Raw genomic sequence first — 18,488 nt, forward strand, 5'->3', positions numbered from 1 at the left:
ACCTCATTTTAACAGTGACTCACTTCCCAATCAGCGTCTGGAGGCAGGTGGAGAGAAGGAAAGAGGAGAAAACACTTGCTGACTTTGATTGGCTTTGAACAAACCCACATCGGACGCTGTAATTGGCTTAGTGGAGCTTGAAAGTGAGCTGACAAGCTGCTTTGTGGACTCTTCACGGTGTTTGGAGGATAATTCCTCACTAATAACTAAGATTTCATTAGTGAGGGGGAGACACCGTCCAACTTCACTTTCTGACGGGCGTCTGCTCTCTGAGAGCTCCCTCCGGATTTCACTGTAGATGATTGTTACTTTACTGGTGTATATGCTGCAAAAACCACAAACTCTTTTCAAACTTTTTTTCTGTCATTTTTTGCTTTTCTTTGCCTTCTATGTGCTTTTCTCTTCTTCTTCTTTTTCTTGGTTTGTCCTGGTCTTTCCTGCTTTTCTTTCGTCTCGTCTTTGTCAGCTTTAATCCAAATGAATCAGCTTCCATGGACATGACAGACTGTAACTGTTCTGCTGCCAGATTCTGCAACATCAAAACAACAAAAAAAAGAGACTTATTTAGGAAAATAATATATTTCATAGCTGCTCTTCATTTTCTCGCTTTATTTTCATTCGGTCATCAGACGTGAACGACAATGTTCCTTTCTTCCTGTCGTCCACCTACGAGGCCACGGTTCCTGAAGGAGCAGAGATCGGCACGTCCGTGGCTCAGGTGTCGGCCACAGACCTGGACTCTGGTCTGCATGGGATGGTGAGGAGCGCACACACATGCTGATTAACCTCTTCCTCTTCTGTTACTATACTTCAGTTTGTTTCTCCTTCTTCTTCTTCAGGTCCACTATGTGATCCTGAAGGATGAGAGCGGGGACTCTCAGTTCTTCAGCATCGACTCACGCAGCGGCGTCATCGTCACGCGAGCCTCCTTCGACCGCGAGCAGAAAGCCTCCTACCTGATCGAGGTCCAGTCGCAGGACAGCTCCGAGTCGTCCAGACCAGGCCAGCAGGGACAACCTAACACCGGTAATGCCTGGTGCACGCTAGAGGATTTTCAAATCTCAACCTACTTTAACGACCGATTTAACAAAATTTTTATATTTTAATCTTAAGAACGTGTTTCAGTCCTGACGCAGGACCACACACTTGGCGTTTATACTAAATGATTTCAGAGTGGCGGTTCCAGGGACTTCTCACAGAAACTCGCATGATCAGACGTGGCTTGTGTTTTGCACAGAAAAACAAATGATAAGAATCAAACTGTTGATGAACTCGAGGCTGAGAAGATGGAATCAGCAGGTTTATACAGCCTGGTATCATCCAAAGGCAGATGAATAACACACCAATTCTTTAAGTCATTTCGCATGCATTAACTTTGATTGTGCAGAAACGGCGTGCCATTTCACACACATACCATCACAGCTAAAAAAAAAAAACAGCAGATGTGGGATATAAATAGCCATGAAAGTCCGACAAAAAGGTGATGGATATTGATCGGGTGGACAGTTGAAAGTTCTCCCTGACCCAAGAGACCGGCATTCGGTTCCTGTGTGAAAGAAAAATTTATTAATAAGACGACATTCGTTTTTGATTTTATTTAAGTTATGTAGGCTGCATAACTTGCGTTATGTTACGTCGTTACCATGTCACATAGCGCTACTTACGTTGCTATCGTTAGCTTCATAGCTTAAGCTACGTTACGTTAGCTAAATTATAGTATAAGTAGCTAGCTAGCTAAGAATGTTTGCATTGGCATCCCCCGAAGCACCGTACGCTAACCTTAACCATCACAGCGGTGTGTGCCTAAACCTAAGTAATTGGTTATATATGCATGTCGACCGGGTAACATTAACGTTACAGCTGCGCAGATAGCCGGGTTTTTTCTGCATAGAGACATTTTTGAAAATGATCAGAATTGAAAAAAAACAACAACCTTTGGCGTACCAGCACCGGGACTCTCCTCTGCCGTGTCCAGATCAGGTTTTCTGGGCACTACGTGACGCTCACCTGTTCCCGTTCTCTCCTGCCCGCTAATCTCCGCAGGGAGATCGGGAGCCTTTCATGCAGCCATGTGTATAGTGGCTCTTCAAAGTCACTTTTCGTTAACCAACCAATCACAGCCTGGAGGAGGCGGAACATTAACAAAAGGTTGAGGAACTACAGAAAACTTTAGAAATGTTTAGCTCGTCGTTCTGTATGCACAGTTTTTATTTTTGAGTTAATTTGCATAAACAAATGAGAGACTGACCACCATGTAGAGCATTTTTCTTGCACCATAATCTAATGAACAACCCAAAAACAACCCACAAAAATGAAACTGCTGTTTGTCCAACTGGAATTACTATTATAGGCTACTAATGGTAAGCTATAGTAGCCTGTACTACTATCATCAAACATTAGCACTAATCAAACCTTAACCACAGTGGTGTAGTTTGTGACACAGCTAAATCTCTGCTAATAAACTATCTGTAGGCAGATCATCCAAATAAAGTGTAACATGGAATTATATTATTATACTAAGATTATACTTTCTATTTAATGTGATAATATTTATTAATTCACTAATTTATACCTTTACTCCTCCAAGTTGTGGATATACTTTATTTATCAAATGGTCAGAAATAATACATACAAGAAAATGTAGACATTTCGGTTGTAAGGTAAGTCATTGCCTTTACTGTACGCGATCATCCTTACTGTCGTGTGAAGTCACCCCCCAAAGGCCCATTCTGAGCCAGGAAAAACCCTGGATAATTTAACCTCCTTTGTGTTGCTTAGGTGTATAGAGACTGATGTTTACTATTCTACCTCACACTACAGGATCATTTGGGCCAATTATCTGTTCCGACCAGCCTCAGCTCGGGAAGTTGTCAGGAAGGTGAATCAGACCCAAAATCTGCCCAGTTATCCTCTAGTGTGCAGTCAGCGTAACACACATAAACTCACAAGTGACACATCTGGAAGGGAACAAACCTTGAAACCAATCTGATTCTCCCATTACACTGCTTCCACAAAAAGAATTAGGCTAAATTTAAAATAAATATGATCCAACCTTTCATTGGTAAAGTTTATTTTAGTCTGTCTGAGGGATAAAAAACAATATTTGCAATAAGAGGGAATGTGCGAAAAAATTTAAACATAATCTTCACAGTGAGTGAAGATTTAAAAGAGGGAATTATTCCTATTTGTTTTTTAATATAATTAAATAGAGATTTGAAAGTTACATGTCTGAGATTCTACAGACCATAAAAGGAGGAAGGTTTATGGATGTTTCCAATAAATATGTTCAGATGACGCTCGTCATTAAATCCCTTCGTCCTTCTTTCTTTCAGACACAGCCTACGTCAGGATCTTCATCACCGACGTCAACGACAACGCCCCGGCGTTCGCCCAGCCAGTGTACGAGGTGAGCGTGGAGGAAGACAAGGAGGTTGGCTTCGTCCTCATCACCGTCACCGCCAACGACGAGGACGAAGGTGAGTCATGGCCAAGTGACCTTTCGACCTTTCTGCCACCGTTCTGTTCGGCTGCTCGAGTTTGTGCTCCGTCATCCCCTCCTCTGTTCTGTTCTACTTCCCATCTATTCTTCTGTTCTGTTTTCTTGATTCTCTCTTTCTTCCTTTCTCTTCTTGTCCAATTTCTTCTTTTCTGTAAATCTGGTCTCTTGTCTTCTCGCTTCTTCAAGTTCAAGTTTATTTATATAGCACATTTATAAACAACCCTAGTTGACCAAAATGCTTTCCAGGTTCAGAATACACAACAAATATACACGACAACAGCAGTAGAAAATGTGAATACTCAACTCTCTTTAAAGGCCAATAAATAGGTTTTTAGCAAGGATTTGAAAGTGTCAGCGGTCCGAGCTATTCTTATTTCAACAGGTAAAGTATTCCAAAGATTAGGAGCAGCTACTGAAAAGGCTTAGTTTTTAACCTGGATCTGTGGACATCGAGGAGCATCTGATTGGATGACCTCAGTGCTTTGACCGGAGTGTGTACAAAAGTTCTCATAAATAAGAAGGTGCCAGCCCGTTGAAAATTTTAAAAACAAGCTATAAAATCTTAAAATCAATCCTCAAGCCTTCTTCTCGTCTCTCAACTTGTTTTTGACTTTTCTCCTCTTTAATTTTTCTCATCTTGTATCAACTTCTCTCCTAAAATCTTCTTTTCCCATTTGTTCTGTTCTCTTTATTCTTTGTTCCCTTTCCTCTTCTCTTTCCTTCCTCTCCCCCTCCTCTCTTCTTTCCTCTTCTCCTCTCTCATCTCCTCTCCTCCTGCCTCCTCTCCTCTTCCTCTCCTCTCTCATCTCCTCTCCTCCTGCCTCCTCTCCTCTTCCTCTCCTCTCTCATCTCCTCTCTCATCTCCTCTCCTCCTCTCTCTCTCTTTCCTCTCCTCCTCTTGCTGTCGCAGCTCGTTAGCGGATGTTGCTGCTCCCTTGAGGTCGACAGTTTTGATGTTTGTCTCTTTGTTTGTGTTTGTCCCTCATTCCTCTTCCTCCTCCGCTCTAAACCAATAAGCAGCAGCGGGAGTAAAAAAAAAAAGAAATCAGAAAACAACAACCAAACAAGCCTCTCTCTCTCTCTCCATCTCTCTTTCTTAATGACGGCTGCTGGCGTCGGCTCAAAGCCTCTGGGGTTTTCTTTAGTCAGAGCGTGAGCGTTAGAAAGCAGAGTGACGTCTGATTATTTATTTTCTGTTTTTAAACTTTAACCTTTGTTAACATTTGTTCTGCACACTTTGCTTCACATTCTTATTGCAGATTTGTTCTGATTCCCTCTACAGATCCGCAAACTTCCCGTCGCTCGTGTCCTCTCGTTTTTCCAAACTTTTTCTTTCATAGTTTGAATTGAGCTATTTACTTGTTTTCGTTTAAAAATAGAAATAAGAAGCAGTTCAGTGCAGAATAAATGTAAAAAATAAAGAGGAATCAATTTCGGCCAACACCTGAGAGAACACTGAGGGTTTTGTTTCACTGCTGGTGGAAGGAGAATAAAAGATGCAGATGTGTGACAATAAAAGAGTTTATACATAATAATGACGCACAGGCACATCGTATGAGTGATGGTGACTTAGACTAATGAGACAGCGCCAACACCTCCAAAGTTTTGGTTTTAATTTTTGTAGGTTTGTCCATCATTTATTGTTAAGATCTGGAAACACGACGACATCACTGATCTCAGTAAGTTGGAAACACTCTGCGGGGTCAGTCAAAGCATGAGAAAAGAAAGGTGAACACTCATCACAGCGTTCACACACTTCAACTCTAATCTGCTTAACTCACTGTTTTCCTGTGCGAGGAGGGATTGCTAACAACATTTTAGGTGTTTTACCTGTAAATCAATGTAACGACTGGAGAAAGCACTGGCAGGGCGACTAGCAGTAGTTTAGATAACAGGCACAGGTTCGGTACACAGGAGATCAGTCCGATATGGGCAAACAAATCCAGCAGGGAGTAGGCCAAGACGATGTCAGAAACAGTGTTAAGTTACTATTTACGTATTACTCCTTTAAAAAGTTTTAATATTACTTTACTTATTAATGGGTAAAAAGTAATTAGTTATGTTACTCATTAAATGGGACCTATTAGGCATTTTCATATTTTCTGGCATTTCTATAATTTTACAATGTCAGATGTTCATGATAAACATGGCCGAAGCTTCAAATAATGAGGTCAAAGTATTTAAAAGAAATCCCTGTGAGCCAAAACCTCAGATATCCCTCTGTTCTGAACGCTCTGTTTTCAACTGTTTTTTCTACTAACGGCTCGGTATGATGTCATTCGGATTTCCATATATGGTCATTTGCTCCAGGCAGAGAATGCTGGCCACGCCCACAAAGGAACATGCAGCCCTATCCCTGTGGCAGCCTGATAAACACATTAGAGAATGGCCAATCAGAAAACATTTGGAGCTTTGGAGCGGGGGCCTTAAAGAGACAGGAGCATCTACAGCTTGTTTCAGACAGAGGCTGAAATGAGAGCCTGCATGAAGAGCCAGTGTAACATAGAAAATTATTTATTTTATATTTGAATCATGCAAAGCTGCCATAGAGGAAAGACAGAACTACAATATAGGACTGGAAATGCAGTATAATAGACTTTAAAAAAGTGATAGACAGACTACAGCCTCTCAAACCAGATGATACTGTACAGTTTAGGCTATGTTTATATTAAAAATAAATAAATAAATAAAAAACAAAGCAAGTCTCTCCCAATTTATTATTCATAGCTAGGCAAAGCAAGTTTATTTGTGTAGCACATTTCAACAACAAGGGAATTCAAAGTGCTTTACATAAAACATAAAAGCAACAGGGAAATATAGAAAAAACATTGAAATACAAATTAAAAGAGTTATAAACACATTTTAAAGAGTTAAATAGAAAATAAAAACAGTGCAGTTTAAGTTATTAATCTACAGCCTTAAATTTGATTGAATTACAGGCAGTGGTGAAATGAAAAGTCTTCAGTCTTGATTTAAAAGAACTGAGAGTTTCAGCTCACGACTTTTTAACTACTGTTTTTCTGCACACAGAGCAGTATTGAGTGTTTTTACAAAACATAAAGTTGCTTAATGCCGCTTGATCCCAACGAGTACATGCATCACTGGCAGCAGCAGCCGGAGTTTCTTTTTGCAAGTTTCACGCTGCTGTGCTGCTTTAGCAGATGCTTCAATTTAGTAGATGGTCACACAAAATTTATAACGGATAACAATGTTCTTTGCATCTTTGACTGTGACACAATAATGGTGATACTTCCAGCTGTCAAAAGAACACCTCCATTTCCCTCATTCTTAGTTTAGCTTTTTGGCTAACAGCTGACTGTATTAACATAATGTCTAGCTTCTCGACTTGAACTGCTGCTGACTTGCACATTTACACGTCAAGGACAACAAAACAAATTGCATTCTGGTAACGCAGCGTTATTACAATTTAGAAATAGCGATTCCTTACATGACATGAAAGTACTAAGAGGAACTGGCTATGAGACAGGGGACCAGGTAAACTAAATACTCTAAAGGGGGTAAATCTAACAAGGACAAGGGGCGGACAATTACACAGGTGGAAATCAGACAGGGGCAGGAGGTGAGGTGATCTAATAATAGGAGAAGAGGTGAGTGACAAAGTAAAACTAGGGAACGGAGAATAAATAAATAAAAGCACGTAACGTTACCGCAAAAACTGAATCAGGGCAGGATGTATTAATAAAGGGCCATCTGATTGTGATTTAGTCGTAGTTTTACTGTGCGTGGTTTTGCAAACAGCCTTATGAAAATGATCACTGGTCACATTTTAGTCATCAGATTATTGTTAAAACTAAACTGACAGTTTAGTCTACTTTTCATGAGGGACGTTTCAGAAGCAAAGTTTTTACAGGATTTCTCCAGGACAACGATTGAAAATAATTCCAATATGCCGTCCTCCACTGTGGTAATCTGTCTCGTATGGTTACGTTATATCACACATTAAACGATCTTACAAGTCACCAATTAAAAATGAAAAACAAAGCTTCATTACCATGTAAGTAACGTTTCTAGGAAGCAAGCTAACAAGACAACATGCTAGCGGCTGAACTAGTGATTTTTTTATAATTCATATGAAGAAAATCAACATATTACGTTGAAATGACATTAAACTAAGAATAACCATGGTTATCATAAATTATGCAACGAAAAATCTTGTATTCTTTCGAGGGCTATCTAGCCCTCCCTCTTCACCCTACTCCTCTATCGCAAAAAGAATCGGGACACCCTGCCACTAGACGTGAACGTGCAAAACGGAGGGGTAGCACCTAGTGGTTGGGGCAAGAGGTGGATTGAGCCTAAGGGTATTTTCACACCTGGATCGATTGGAGATGTTGTTCCAAAACAAGGAGGCGTTTCCCCTTTGGCCCAACAATCGCACTCTGATCCGGAACAAAACAACCGAGCTGAGATCACCTAGAAGAGGTGGTCTCGCCTCGATTCCGTAGGAACCCTGGAGCGGTTCGCTTGCAGTGAGAACACAGCTGACCCATAGAACCGGAACAAATTAATGTGTTGCCTGGCAACCGACACCAAAACAGTCTCATTTTAAATGTTCAGTGTGTAAGTTTTAGTGGCATCTATTGGTGAGGGTTGCGAGTTGCAACCAGCGGCTTACGGTGCATTCACATGCTCCTCGAATGGTTTCAAGTCTTTCTTCCGACTTCAGTGTGTGTTCATGTGCTCTTAATACGAGATGTGTTGGATTAGCATTATCAGAGCATATTAACAACACGCAGACATCTAGCTGCTCAAGTATGTTGTTGTGGTTAATGTATTGTATAGTTTTTTTCCTTCACGCGGCACGGCTCGACAGAGCGTTCACAACCCCACTCTTTCATTTTATCACTAAGCATCTTGTAGACTTCGGTGTTCTTGTGGTGTGCAACATCTGGGAGATGTGTTGTTGTGACCAAATATCTATAAGGTGTTTCAGCTCCTCGCAGCACCAACTCAACCCCCGATTCATTTTGTGTTGCTGTTGTCATGGAGATGTCCCACAATGTGAAGTGCGACCTGCACGCATGAGGTAGTGACATAATGGCGTAAGGAAAGCCCTGGAGGTGTATGCGATTTGGACCGCTTTTCAATAGTGCAGCGTGAACACAAGTGACATATTCATATTGATTCGGAACAAAGTATCTGTTCCAGAACAAAACGGTCTAGGTGGGAAAGTCTTACTTTTGTTGTGCATATTTAATTTTTATGCTGTCTAAGTGCGCTGAGGCTATAGCTGTCACCATCTTTGATGTTTGTACCATGGTTGAAGGTGCTGTATATTAACACAGCAATTTCAATAACGGTGATGCTGTTTGATCATTTTGTCATTATAAAAACTCTCTATGGCTGCAAAGTGATATATTCAAATTGCTTATCTAGTCCAACCAATATGACACCAAACTGCTGGGACTCCTGAGGTTTAAAAATCTGCTTTGCTTTATATTTTTTTCTTTGTATTACTATTTAAGTCAGTTTGTTTTCTTTCTCTAATGTGCGGTTGTTGTTGTAGGAAGCGTCCAGATTTAGTATTTATTCCCTTCAGACTGATCCCTGCGAGCTTCAGGAAGACGCTGAACATGGGATTAAGAAACGCTAAGATAGCAAACTGCTGATGAATCCCTCCCAAATGTAGACGCTTTATCCCCAGTTTGTGTCTCGTCAGGGACTCCCCATGGTAATTAACAAACACCCCTTGACCCCAAACCACCCAGGCGGGGTGGGGGGGCAGAAAAGGGGAAGGAAAACCAGTGATCTTAGCTTAAACTCCCCCAAAGCTTCCTAACAGGCAGGTAGGCAGGAGTGTTACCGAGATGAGCTAAAAAACAAGACCTGAACCCTGCTGATTCAGCACTGAGGGTACAAGAGACAGATTTGGGAATCAATAAGCGTGTTTTTAGTTTATCATTTATCCTCCACTGGTCTAACTGGTCTAAAATTAGAGGAGTCTTGAACATAATAAAGACAGTATAATATGTCTAATCAAATGTTTTATGAACATTAAATAAACCTCGCAGTGGTTTAAATGGTGGGAGTAAGTTTTTGGAAGTTTGGTGACTTTCCACCATTTTTATTTTAAAGTACTATCTCCTGCTGCTGAGTGACTAGCAGGTGTTTAGCTGCTTGCTCCATGAGTCACATGACTTTAATTTTGTATGTTATAGCAGTCCATCTTGTTTTGAAGTCTGAATAGGTCTGAATTACATAGATTCTTTCAGTTTGGCAGAAAAACATAACCATCACCTACATACATTAAATGGTATTTGGTGCATTTTGTGGCAGCATTTTTGATGTGCTTTGTTTAGTTTTTTCCCTTCCAAAAACTGACAGATATTTTTGTGGAATACGGTTAAGGTTATGGTTCTTCTTAAAGGGGAGCATTTGTATAACTGTGACAAGGCGTCATAAGAAAGAAGAATCTCAAAGAAATGAAATTTGTTTCCCTCAATATTTGCAGTTAAATTATCTCCAAATCAAGGTTTTATTCTCTGACTGCAGCAACACCATCCTCACCTCAGCTGCAGCTGTGTGTGTGTGTGTGTGTGTGTGTGTGTGTGTGTGTGTGTACATTATTACCACAGTTTGCTGTTGAAGCTGACCGATGTTGAAGCACCAATGACCTTCTTTCCAGGAATAAACTGGAGGTCAGAGACAAACACAATTCCAGGAGAAACACACACACACACACACAAAGGCTTTTTTGTTTGCTATCAAAATTCCTGCATTTATTTCAGCTTGATTTGGTGTTTGTCGGAATAATCAAAGGTGGGGTGGAGTGTATGTGAGGGGTGGGTTTAGATTACCGCTCCCCACCCGCCTCCCCATCCTAAAGCTGATTAGGCACAGCAGATTTTGTCACCCGTCCTGTTTTCTGGATGCCGTTTGGTCCTCCGAGTGGAAAATTTGCCGAACTAAGTGCGTCTGGTAATGAGATCAAGAAGCTCTTTTTTAATTCCGCTGAGTTTGGCGTTTCAGTTTAGTGTCGCCCCGGGGTTTCGTAAACACACACACACAGACACCTACTGCTGCAGGGTAGTTGAGCTTTAATGAGGGGGGAGAGAGTGCGTTTGATTGCTTGTGTAATATCAGCGGTGATGTTTCTGTGCAGACAGAAGCTAATGACGACCGGCTGTATCTGTGGTGTGAAGGTTGTTGGTTTGTAATCCAAAGTCTAGCTAGTCAGAGTGTCGCACGTCTACTTACTACTATAGCTAACAGTTTACCAGCTTGTCTGAGCTCCGCAGCACACGGTCTTTCAGGTCACTTGTACAACAACTGGAACAGTTACTGTAACACTTACAGGAGCCTGCTGGGAGTTTCTGCAGTAGTTTTACTTGCTCTGCTTGTAAACTACTGAAGTTAGAATTAATCAAAACTGTTATGAAAATAAAGTGAGCCAGGTTCAAGTGTGATAAGGATGTTTTGGGGAGAGCATGATTTAATGAGACTTAGCCGAGGATCTAGGTCTAGGTCAGCCCTAGATAGGGCTGCAACTAACAATTATTTTCATTGTTAATCTCATCAGGCGTATCAATACTACAATAATACTACATATTTCCCCTGAAGTACTTTGTTCAAATGACATAAAACTAAAATAAGTAAAATAATAAAGTTAATCTGTCGATAATTTTATCAGTTAATCGATTAGTTTGTAGGTCTAAAAATGTCAGAAAATTGTCAAAAATGTCAATCAGTGTCTTTAAAAGCCAAACTAGACTTCCTCAAATCTCATGTTTTGTCCACAGCTCAAATATATTCTGTTTACTTTCATAGAGGAGAAAATATTCACATTTGAGAGGCTGGAATAGGTGTATAGGAATATTTTTTTTAAAATAAGGACTAAGGACTAAATGATTAATCGATAATCAAAATAGTTGGCGATTAATTTAATAGTTAACATCAATGCAATTATGCAATTAGTCCAGAACAAAAATGAGCATCAGGCAAAACACTTGTTTTATTTCCTGTAGAGGAAGACACTGATTTAACCTGCTCTGTTTGTTAATGGGTACGGCGATACTTTAGACCACGTGTCAAACTCAAGGCCCGCGGGCCAAATCCGGCCCGCCACGTTATTTTATGTGGCCTGCAAAAGCTTTAAAGATTCATGATTGTCCTGAAATAAAAGTCTATGCTGCCATAAACTACATCTCCCACAATGCATGTCGATTTTGTGACCCGAGAAGTGACTAGACTGCGATGTTTCAACACCCACTACGGTAGTTTTCCAGCAAGTGGAGATGAGAAATGTATACAAACAATCCCTAAATGTCCAAGACGAGAAAAACTGATGCAGAAGGAAAGCAGTTTCATGAATGGTGGGAAAGTGAAAACATGTTTGCGCTTCAAGGAGAAAACCCGGTAGGCTAGGCCTGTGTCAGTTAGGCAGTATCAGTGATGAAGGATCAATGTTGGTTAAGGCTCCTGCAGACTACACAACTTTCAGCGTCGGCCTATCGCCGTCCTGTTCACACTACACAACTTGCCGTCTTGTGACGGGAGTCTTGAAGCTGTTGTGGCGTTCACACTACGTGACTGATCGGTGACAGGGGGTCACACACTACACGAGCTGACAGAAGCCGTGTCACCCGACGCTGGTCTCCAAACCACGTTTTGTCATTAAAACACACATGAAACAGCTGTTGTTTGTTATTATAAAGATGGCAATTATAAAGACAAAGAATCTGGGTGAAAGGATGGATTAGCACACGCAGGTAGCAGGGATTGTCTGAGCTACAGAGAGCTGGAGGGGAGTAAAATGTGTTTTGCGGTGAAAAGTAGCTGCCTGCTCTCATTGGCTGGATGTGGACGTAGAGTCGTCTGACTCCTCCAGATATTTGGCATGCTAGATATCTGGCAGACGTCGGCGATGTGTCAGAAATGTGTCAGGGAGCCGTTTTGATGCGTCTTTGTGTAGTTCACACATAACGACTGGTGACCACCGATCGGCCGCTCATTTACTCTCGATTACAGCCTGACGGTCGCCAAGTGGCAAATCAGGCTAATCCTGTAGTGTGCGTTTTTCCAGATAATCAAACTATCTCTCATTAGTTGGATGTATGCCCTCTGCAAGGCTGTGTGCAGCTGGACTATTTGTTTTATCACATCTGTCCCTCATGTTATTAGCAGCTCAAAATTATTTGTGTACCTCTGGACTGTGAAAAAGTGAAAAGTTACTGTAAAAGCTTATGTTTGATGATATTTGTCTTTATTGTCTTTGTTATTTATTTGAAATGTTTGATATTTGATTGATGGAGTAATGAGGGTTTTTAAATCTGATGAATTCATTTATTTATGTTCTAATAACACTTCTTACTAAGGCTATATTTTTACATCTGATGAATGTCCTTAACTTGAATACATAATCAAATAAAGAGACAGTTATTTAACAATATGTTAAGGAGTACTTAAGTTTGTCTTACAGTTGCAACTGGCCCTTTGAGGGTAACCATAATGCTCATGTGGCACTTGGTGAAAATGAGTTTGACACCCCTGCTTTAGACATTGTGGTAGTTAACAGTAGTGATCCTGGAGGTCTGTCTCCAGTCCTCTCTGTCACCTTTGCACATCATGCAGGTTACGTAAAGACTACGACCTGTGATTATAGTCCACAGTGTCACCGTAGCCACGTTCACGTCATGTGGGATGGGAAGCAGAGATGGGAAAGATTCCCATGTTCATCGTATGATTGCAGAGTTGGTCGTGTGAGGGTTAAAAATACTGTGCATTGATAACATAGCTCTCGGGCTCCTCCACTCCATCTTAGCCGTGCTGTGCCATGATAATTAAGCCTTGCAGTAGAAGGATAGAAAAAGCATTCAGTTGTCTTGTGTAGAACTCCGAAGGAAGAATTCCAAGGTACAAAATTTGTAATTCGTAATTCATTTTAGGGCACATATTTATAATTATATGGGACAATTTATCCCAAAATCTCCCGCCTAAAACCCAATGTGCTTTATTTTTCTTGTTGCTTTGGAATAAAGAATCACTCTGTACTTTAATGACATCGCCACACAGGATTTCTGGGTGATACAGTCAGCTGAATTTCAAAAAGCTGCAGTATCACTTGCAGCCATCTGAGGCCACAACATGGGATATTTTCTAATGCGGTTTTGAATTGAAATGAAACTTCCTCCAGTGATGAGTTTAGTCCTTCAGAGTGTCGACCTGCAGTCAGCGCTCAGGGACGACTTTCCCCTCCGGTCCACCTCACGAGGAGCAGAGATCTGACCTTAATCTCAATTTTAGGCTTCCTGCTAGGCTTCGAATTAAATCAGCCCTATCCCCTAGAGTGTATGTGTGTGTGTGTGTGTGTGTGTGTGTGTGTGTGTGTGTGTGTGTGTGTTAAGAGGGCAACACCATATGGTCAGACTGATCATTAGGGAGGCTGCCGCAGGCAAAAAACCGCTGGAGCTACTCCCCTTATACACATCTACACACACACTCACATTTACAAACACACACACACACTCTCAGTGGCTCGGCGAGTGTCACGACGTATCGTGCTCAGAGGCTGTGACGGACCGGTGCACTTAAGCTTTTCCTCGCACACACACACACACATACTCTCCGGTGTCGTAATGAAGGTCCTCCATGTCTCCACAGATGGTGTTTGTCTCCTAAAGTCTCCTTGGTGCCGGTAAACATAGAGCAGGCCGGACCCAGACAGATCTGCCTCTGGGCTCTGAACATGCATCTGTGTGTGTGTGTGTGTGTGCGTGTGTGTGTTTACCATGTCCATGTGTGTGTCGGCATTTCTTCAGTTCATTAGAAAAGAAGAGGAGAAGCCAGGACAGGAAAGGAAAGGAGAAAGCAAGGAGATGAGGCAGGATAGGTGGAGACACAAGGTCTGAGGAAAGAGGAGTTTAAGGGCACAAGAGAGAAGCAAGAAGGGAGGAAAAGGAAGAGGGAGGAGGAAAGAAGAGGACAAGGTCATGAGAGCCGAGGAGAAGAGGAATGAAAAAGAGACAAGTGGACAAGACAGGCATTAGGGTTTGGAGGAAAATAAAGGAAGATAAAAGATTTAGGGGAAGTTATGAAAAGGAGAGAAGGGTGGCCTGAAGAGTAAAGGAATAAAAGGAAAGGTTGGATAGGAGGGAGGAGGACAGTAAGGGGAAATTCACAAACAAGAGGTCCAAAGAAACCGCTCAGAAACTGCAAGTTTAGCTTTTTAATTAGCTATTTGATGCCATAAATGTGCCAGAGTGAAAACATCTTTTAAGTGAATCAGTACTCAGTTCTTATGTAACTGATGCTATAGCAGCATCTACACTAACCTCTTTAAGAGAGCCATTGTTGCTTCGCTTCTCGCTGTCGTCACGCCTAAACCACGCCCAGAGATGCCATTAGTTTTTGATAGGACGCTGATTTGTCCGAACCACTGTGGTTCAGAATAATATAAGGTCTAATGGATTGGAAGTGGAAGGGACTTGTATTCTCGTGTGATCTTACGAATCCAGCTGCCTTGCAAGGCTAGAACAGGGTTCCCACGGGTCCTGGAAAACCTGGAAAAGATATGGAAAATTTGAGAAAATCAAAAATTTCCTGGAACATCTTGTGTTATTTTACCATCATGTTGCGGCAGTGTTGTGAACACACCCCGACTCTGGTTCTAGTTCACACTACACTATTTTAAGCCCAATTTGCCAGTCGTTAAGTGTGAACTACTCAACAACGCACTAAAACGGCTCCCCGACACATCACTGACACATCTTTCTAGCAAGCCAAATATCTGGATATCTGTCAGCCGACTCAAAATCCACATCCAGCCAATGAGTGCAGGCAGCTGGTTGAGCAGGATGTTACTTTTTCACCATAAAACACTTTTTACTCACCTCCAGCTCTCTGTAGCTCAGACAATCCCTGCGTGTGTTAATCCATCCTTTCACCCATATTCTTTGTCTTTATAATTGCCATCTTTATAATAACAAACAACAGCTGTTTCGTCTGTAGGTTTAGCTTTACTGAAAATTATCTCTAGAAAAGAGTGGGAACCCTGTAAAAAAAAATAAATAAAAAAAGGCCCGGAGGGAGTAAACAGAACAGTAACATCGAGACAATCTCTTAAAGCCATTGTGACTAAGTTAGCGGTTAAATCTCCAGCTAAAGGAGTTCACCAACCAGGCATGGGCTAGCCACCACGTCGGCAAGCTTCTAGATCCAAATATTAAACAGAGGTGCACAGATACATTTGGCTTTTTAACGTTCTGGTGTGACTAGGCCAGAAGAAGGAGAGAGTAAAGAGGCGAGGAAAAGACAGTCTAGAAAAATAGAGAAATTTGAGTATATAAAGGTTTCAGCACAACAGAAGTGAGTGTGAGAGAGAGGAGGTGTGGGGCTGAGCAAGGAATCTAATGAGCCCCACTGTGAGAAAGACGCCTGTTTTCCTCCCAAATATTTGATGTCGGCTGCTGCTGTCCACACGAGGTCATCGCTGTGTGTGTGTGTGTCCACTGCCAATCAAACGCTTGTTTTTCTGCATGGAAATCTGCTCCAATATCATTCAAAAAAGTTCCTTGTCACAATAAGAGCTCCACTGTCACAAAATGACGGACAGCTCAGCATTTGCACATGTTCACATACACATGCGTCTTTGTTACAAACACATTCGATGATAAGAGATGTTGTGGTTAATGGACTGAATCACTTTCTGTGTTGTTGGGATCATGTCAGCCATGTCAAGTCAAGTTTATTTATAAAGCACATTTAAAAACAACCAGAGCTGACAAAAGTGCTGGACAAAGTCATACAGTAGAAGACATAAAAATTAAAACCAGATAAATTAAAACAGGCCAAACAATTAATGACATACAGCAATAAGATAGAAAAACAAGAAAGTTAAATAAAAAACAAAGACTGAACGGAAAAGTGCAGGTGCCCCTAAACAGACTCAAATGCCAAAGAATAAAAATGTGTTTTAAGACGAGACTTAAAAGTGTTGACGGTGAGGGATGATCTAATAATCAGGAGCAGATTATTATGTGTGTAATTTATTTGAATTTTCCAAAAACAAGTACTGCTGTCCTGCACCATCGTGGCAAGTCTAATTTTGGTGACTTTTTCATTTCAGTAGAAGGATTAAAAGATTCCTCTGTGTGAAACTGTCTAGTGAAATATTCAGGAGCAGAGCTGCAACTAACATTTATCTTTAATTAACTGATTCATCTTTTTTTTGTACACATCACTAATCTTTTATGCTATGTTTTTAAAAAATACAGAGAAATGCCAATTTAAATCTCCAGAAGACAAGGTGATGTGTACAGATTGCTTAATTAGTCTCTACGAAATAAAAAAAAGCAACGACTTTCGCCATAAATAAGTAAGTATGTTTATTATCAATTTAATGATTAATTAATTCTGTCAATCAACTATTCAGCTGATCAACTTCTGAAATGAGAAGGTTTTACTGATCATCCTCCTCTTCCACCTTCACCTCCAGATCTCAACCTCCATCTGATCATTTATACCAAACAACTTAAACTGACCTGATCTTCGCTTCCTCCCTCCAGGTGCCAACGCCAAGCTGCGCTACCAGATCACCTCGGGAAACATCATGGGCACCTTCGACGTGGAGCCCGAGGTGGGCACCATATTTGTGGCTCAGCCTCTGGACTACGAGATGGAGCAGCGCTACGAGCTCCGGTTGGTCGCCTCCGACGGGAAGTGGGAGAACGAGACGCTGGTGGTGGTTCAGGTGGTCAATCGCAACGATGAGGCGCCCGTCTTTAGCCAGACTGAGTACCACGCCGCCGTGACCGAAGAGCTCACCCAGCTGCCTGTTTTCATCCTGGAGGTCAGTAATCGTGTCCCATGGGTCTGACGTCATATTAAAGGGTTCTTGGGGGACATGACATTGTTTTTTTCTCTCACTGTCTTTTTGTACATTGATTGGACGAAGGCCTGTTTTTTAAGATACAGTCCCCCCCAAAAGTATTGGAACAGTAAGGCAAATTCCTTTGTTTTTGACATTTGGGTTTAAGATCAAAATATGAGTATGAGACAAGAGGTCAGAATTTCAGCTCTCATTTCCTGGTATTCACATCTAGATGTGTTAAACAACTCAGGACATACCACCCTTTGTTTGAACCCACCCATTTTTCAAGTGACTGACAGATGATTCTTGTTGCCCAGGTGTTGCCTTTTAGGTTGATTGTCCAAACATTAAATAGCTCTGCATGACTAATCCAAGTTTTCATCCTTGGTTCAAACCTACAAAGACTGCATTTCCTGTTAAAGAGGATAAACCAACATGAAGACCAGAGAGCTGTCTATGGGAGAAAAGCAAGCCACTGTCAAGCTGAGAAAAGAAGGAAAATCGAGCAGAGCCATTGGACAAACATTGGCCAGAGCAAGCACAACAATTTGGAATGTCCTGAAAAAGAAAGAAACTACTGGTGTACTGAGCAACAGACGTCCAACAGGTCGGCCAAGGAAAACAACAGTAGTTAATGACAGAAATATGGTGAGAGCTGTGAAGAAAACCTTCAAAACATCAGTAAGTGACATCAGCAATGACCTCCACAGTGCAGGGGTGAAGGTATCACAATCCACTGTTGGAAGAAGACTCAGAGCAGAAATATAGAGGCCACACCACAAGATGCAAACCACTCATCAGCAGGAAGAATCGGAAGGCCAGACTGAAATTTGCAAAGAGATGAGCTGCAAAAGTTCTGGAACCCAATCTTATGGACTGATGAGACCAAGATTAATCTCTAGCAAAGTGATGGGAAGGCCAAAGTGAGGAGAAAGAAAGGAACTGCTTCTGATCCGAAGCATACGAGCTCATCTGTGAAGCATGCTGGAGGTAATGTCATGGCTGCTTCTGGAACAGGCTCAGTAATATTTATTGATGATGGGAGCAGCAGAATGAATTCAGAAGTGGACAGAAACATTTTGTCTGCCAATTACAGAGAAATGCATTGAAAGTAATGGGGAGGAAGTTTCTCATGCAGCAGGACAATGAGCCAAAGCACAC

General features: G+C 41.5%; 1 protein-coding gene across 1 annotated transcript in view; it reads left to right on the top strand.

The window, feature by feature from the left end:
• si:dkey-22o22.2 (neural-cadherin) overlaps positions 1-18,488 on the top strand; it is a 201,663-nt gene that overhangs the window by 144,623 nt on the left and 38,552 nt on the right. Inside the window, exons 14-17 of the mRNA XM_046043950.1 lie at positions 630-757; positions 840-1,026; positions 3,333-3,476; positions 17,023-17,306. Of these exons, the coding sequence (XP_045899906.1) occupies positions 630-757; positions 840-1,026; positions 3,333-3,476; positions 17,023-17,306 (743 nt within the window). The remainder of the gene's footprint in view (positions 1-629; positions 758-839; positions 1,027-3,332; positions 3,477-17,022; positions 17,307-18,488) is intronic.

The sequence above is a fragment of the Micropterus dolomieu genome, linkage group LG03 (genome assembly GCF_021292245.1).
Source record: "Micropterus dolomieu isolate WLL.071019.BEF.003 ecotype Adirondacks linkage group LG03, ASM2129224v1, whole genome shotgun sequence".
In the NCBI taxonomy this organism is placed as follows: domain Eukaryota; kingdom Metazoa; phylum Chordata; class Actinopteri; order Centrarchiformes; family Centrarchidae; genus Micropterus; species Micropterus dolomieu.